The sequence below is a fragment of the Octodon degus genome, unplaced genomic scaffold (assembly GCF_000260255.1).
Source record: "Octodon degus isolate 3935 unplaced genomic scaffold, OctDeg1.0 scaffold00392, whole genome shotgun sequence".
In the NCBI taxonomy this organism is placed as follows: Eukaryota; Metazoa; Chordata; class Mammalia; order Rodentia; family Octodontidae; genus Octodon; species Octodon degus.
This window is the reverse complement of record NW_004524968.1, coordinates 396,069-400,975: the sequence shown is the minus strand read 5'-3', so window position 1 is coordinate 400,975 and position 4,907 is coordinate 396,069. Positions and strand designations below refer to the sequence as shown.

The window sequence follows — 4,907 nt, the reverse complement described above, 5'->3', positions numbered from 1 at the left end:
GAAATACCACATCTACAAAACGTTGCCTATGCATGTATCTCAATTCAAACGCCCCATTCTCCATCTACTGTCCCCCTCTTTCCTTCCCCAAGAATTCAACTCCAAAAGTTCCTAGTCCTTCTTGTGCCACTTGCACTTGTGGCTAATGCCACCTCCTCACATGGGCCTTGCCCCATCCTTGTGCTCCGCTACCACTGCTTCTCTTGCTATGTCACCTACCTGGAAAAACCTCAAAGCTGACTGAGCTCGCTGTCTACCTACACCATGCCTGTACCTGCACAGCAACTTGCTGCCAAGAGCTGCCAACAAAATACCGCATTTCCTTGAACGCTTCAGCAAACTTGCTTGCTCAGAATAGAATTCACAACTGCTTCTCCAACTACCAAACACTCCTATCTTCACTCTCAGCCTAGAAAATGGAAGCAGTCAGGAGAAAGAATACAAACTCCCACCTCCATATCCACATGCACAACTACACTGTGCCCAAGTACTCTATTTTCCATGCAATTACTTCGGCCACATCAACAGCAGGCTCTGTTCATGACCATGATCCACGGGAAACAACGTGAGCATCCTTTGCCGGTAACAGGTGAACAATGCCTACACCACACAGGCTTTCCTCTGCTTGTAATGTTCTAATGCACTGTGTATTAAAGTTTGCACCGCTGTGGGGACAGTGATGGCCAGGGGGAAGGGAAGGCAACAAAATGGGCAGCAGAGAATAATTTTAGGGGTAACAGTATATAGTGTTGACTGTGGTGGTTATGTCAGCCTACTCATAATGCAAAACGCAGAAAAAACTACACCAAAAAGAAATCATTTTACTGAATGCAGTATTTTAAAGGTACTGGTGGGGGAAAAAAACCCAAAACTTGGAGACCTGCTGATTCAGTGCTTTCTCTTACACAGCAAACTCAGCCAAGCCCCAATAGCTGCACTTCCTCACTTGAAATAAACTCAAGTCTTCCCAGGGATAGAAAAGCCAATTCCTTACCAACCCACCAACTTCTCTTCAATCCTTCTGGAGCAACAACTTAGCTGTCCAGTCTTCCCTGCAGCTGCTGCCCTAGGCCTCAGGTGTCTCCGCACTCCCTAACATCAGGAAGCTCTCCCTTGAAGAGCTAGCTACCTACTCACTGAGGCCTTCCTTGACCACCCTGACCAGGAAGGCAGCCCCTCCCCAAATCCACACTATCCCCTCACTCTTTGGCTATACAATATTTATTACAACCTGAGGATATAAGAATTTTCCCCACTTTCTGAAAATGCCATCTAACAGAACTTTCTGCAGTGATAGAAATATTCTATGTGCTGTCCAACACGGTAACTCCAGCCACATGTGACTTGAGAACATTTCTAAGGGGTTGGGTTTCCTATTTAATGCTCATTAGTTTACATTTAAACAGCAACATGGCTAGTAGCTACTGGAACAGATGAAGAACTAAAAAGTGAGCGTTTCATGATTTTGCCAATCTTGTTCAGTGAAACTGTACCTGGAACCGAATGTATTGTCCAATATACACTTTTTATTCTCCAAAAAAACTCAGGTAGCAAAAACATCTATGCTTAAAAATTCTGGGCTGATATTCAGTCAAGACCTTTCAAAACGTGGACGCCACTGTGAGGAGGAAAGATAAAAGAATCTTTGGTGAACAGCGGATGATGGCAGGCTAGAAAAGCTCAAGTCTGCATGTCTTCTAGAGAATAAATGCTCACATTTCTATACCTGTCTGCTCTCCTGGTCACATTCTATCGTCTAACATTTTTACACTTTTCCCCTCAGTATGCTCATTCTCTTAGATTTAAGACAACGCAGCAACTCTCAACATAATGCACTGAGACTGGAGAGAGACCTTGCCTTGCCCAGGGCTAAACTGCCAGTCACAAGGCCACTTGAAGTCTGAGTCCTGACCCGTTCCTAGACCTTTGCCCTTTTCTTGCAGTCTAGCTCTCCGTTGCCCGAGTCTGCCAATTGTCGGACATATACGGAGCCTGACTTTTCTCTATCCGTAAGATTCTCTGCATGAGGCTTTTACCTACACCTCCACCTCACCAGTAACCTACTGGCACCACCTCTGTCCAGCCGATCCCCCATAACCCTGTAGGGGCTCTGCCTCCTTCCCAGGTGGCCCGCTTCAAGCCCCACCCACCAGGATGGCCACGCCCACCATGAAAACACCGCCCAGCCTTCTCTAACCCACCTCCTTCCAGGTAGCCCCGGCCCTCAGGACTCTCCTCAGGCCTACGTCGTCTGGCTGGCTGAAGCCCCCATGGACTCTGCGCTTGCTTCCTCTTCCTCCGAGCAGCCGGCATCTCGTTGCCTGCCTACAATTCTTTCTGCCGCTCTCTCGGCCCCCTCATCGTCCTGAGGCCCGCTCCTCTGCCGCCACACAACCCGCCAAAACCATGGGCCCAGAGCGCTCAACAGGGTAGCCAACCCACCCCCAACGCGACACCAGCAGCCCCACTTGCCTTGCACTCGGCTGTCCGGGACAACACACTCGCCTAGCGCAACACAGCAGGCAGCCCTAGATTCGCGCCAAGGATTTCGCGCGCAGACTTTGGCGGGCAGAGGTAGGGACGACGAGGGGCGGGCTCAGGGGATGTTCGCGCAGCGTCGCCGCGCTGAGGATGCTGGGAATTGTAGTCTCTTGACACAAAGTCGACTTTAAAAATGGTGTAGTGGCGTGAGCTCTTCACACAGTATGCTGGGAAGCGGCCTAGAGCCTACCCTTTCCCTGGATGAGCTGGTGTGGCCGATGGTCCCAGGAGGGAACTTGCGAGGAAAGAGGAAGTTTTGGTGGAATCCTCCGCGCGAGGTACGGCGGGAGGAGAGGCGGGAGGCCGCGCGTAGCATCCCGGGAGCAAGGGCCCGGCCCGGCTTCGGCGCAGGGCATTGTGGGAGATGGACGCCGCTCCGGGTTGGGTAGGTGAGTGGGGGCGGGGGGCAGGAAGGGTGCACATCTGGGGTAGCGGAGAGGCACAGCTGGATGGGACCACATGGCTTGAGAGGGACTGCGGCCAGCGGGGAGCAGGACTGGGAGGGCTAGGCGAGGCGGGAACCAGCTGGAAGGGGCTCCAGGGGGAGGGGAAGAGCAGCTGGACGTGGGGGTGAATCTGAGGTGAAGAAACCTATCTGAGGACAAGGGGCCATGTCTGGAACGAAGCCGCACGTTGGAGAGAATGGTGAAAAGGAGGCCACGGCTTGAAGGGGCAGGGGTCCTAAGAGGAAGTGTACCACAGGAGAATATCGGTGACACTTCTCAGTTTAATTGGTCACAGTGGGCCACGCACGTGTAGGCAAAGGGTCCATATTGGAGGTGGGGACTGCATATCTCATCTCTGGGAGACTGGAGCACAGCTGAAGGTAGTGACCTATTGGGGCTACATCTACTGGAGAGGCAACAACTGCATATCAGACATCTGGGGGGAAGGGAGCCACAGATGCATGCCTGGGGTTGAGGAATCTGTGCCTGGATGCCAGGAGGACATCCGGAGATGAAATGCCTTTAGAGAGTGGTTCAGATGCTGTGAATTACAGCAAAGTGTAGGAAGTCGGAATCCCTGAGGAATGGGGAGCACTAGTTATCACCAGAGATAGAGGACACTTCTGGAGAGTGAGGAGATCTTAATTTGATGTTCGGAGCACATATAAAGAATTGTTCACAGCTAAGCTTAGTGAACCTTCCCTGTACCTAGACACCTTCTCACAGTTAGGATTAGGCTCCAACAGAACCAGGGGACAACACAGTGATTAGGAGTCAACAAAGATGAGGTGGAGGTTTATATCTGAATAAAATGTTTGCATCCAGTCCAAGGCCCTGCATTGATTAAGACACCTGCACTGATGGTGCAGGCTGAGAATGGAGAAAATGAGATACCATGTGGGGATGGGTTAGATATCCAGCTCTTCTCCCCCAGACCCCTCAAAGCCGCAGGATGGAGCTGCCAGAGCCCCCACCTTACACAGTGGTGGGGAAGGAGGAAGAGGAGCTGCTGAAGCAAGCCTTCTCCTGGGCTGAGTTCAGCCGCTTCTTTGACAAATGCTGCCAACAGCTGTTGGTGATGTTCTTGGTCAAGAACTCCACGCTTGTGGCTCGCAGCCCCTCGGCCAGTGTGCCCCCACTCTACAGGCTCATCCACATGCTCAAGTACAGTTACGTGCTGCTGGTGTGCAAGGATATACGCTCACCCAACCAGCCTGCAGAGTGGTGCGTGAGCCTGAGCCTCAGCCCTGTAGGGGGGAGGGCCTGGGAGAGGCAATGAGCCCCCCACGCTGAGTTGGGAGGGAGAGAGGCTGACTGAGACTGGCACCAAGTTCCAAGGAAGGGAGTCAAAGAGGGATACTTACTGAGAGGAGAGGCACCAGGGAGCCAGAGAGGCAAAGCAAGCACAATTTACAGAAAGAGAGGGAGACAGAAAGACAGGAACAGAATAAAGAAAGACACAAAGTTTGGAGACAAAATCAGAACCACCAGAGAGAGCCAGGAAAAGATAGTCAGATTTTATACACAAAAGGAAAAAAAACTGTGAGACTGAATTTTAGAAAAGCTACATGACAAAGGAAAAGTTTCCTCTATTCAATAAATACAGGGCCAGGTCCCATGCTGTGAGCTGGAGATATTTTAGTGTTTGAGGAGGAGAGTTGAACAAGAGCCAATATCTGTGCTTACTGGACTTTCTGACTGGATAGGAAGACTGATAATAAGAGAGATTCACAGGTAGTTTACCCCAACTGCATAATGCTGCAGTGAGGAGCAGGTGAACCATCCAGAAGTGCTGGAAATCATCAGGGCCAGGATTGTTTCCACTGATCTCAATAATAAACTGAGACTGTTCCACAGAGTATTGGGCTTCTAGCTTCCCTTGAACAGGAGGGGAGGCAAATCCATGTTTGCAAGTAGCAA

At 50.9% G+C, this 4,907-nt stretch overlaps 1 protein-coding gene across 1 annotated transcript in view; it reads left to right on the top strand.

Moving 5' to 3' along the window:
* Positions 1-2,759: 2,759 nt before the first annotated feature.
* The window catches only part of Zswim9 (zinc finger SWIM-type containing 9), a 20,180-nt gene continuing 18,032 nt past the window's right edge, over positions 2,760-4,907 (top strand). The window contains exon 1 of the mRNA XM_023708547.1: positions 2,760-2,926. Within this exon, the coding sequence (XP_023564315.1) occupies positions 2,760-2,926 (167 nt within the window). The remainder of the gene's footprint in view (positions 2,927-4,907) is intronic.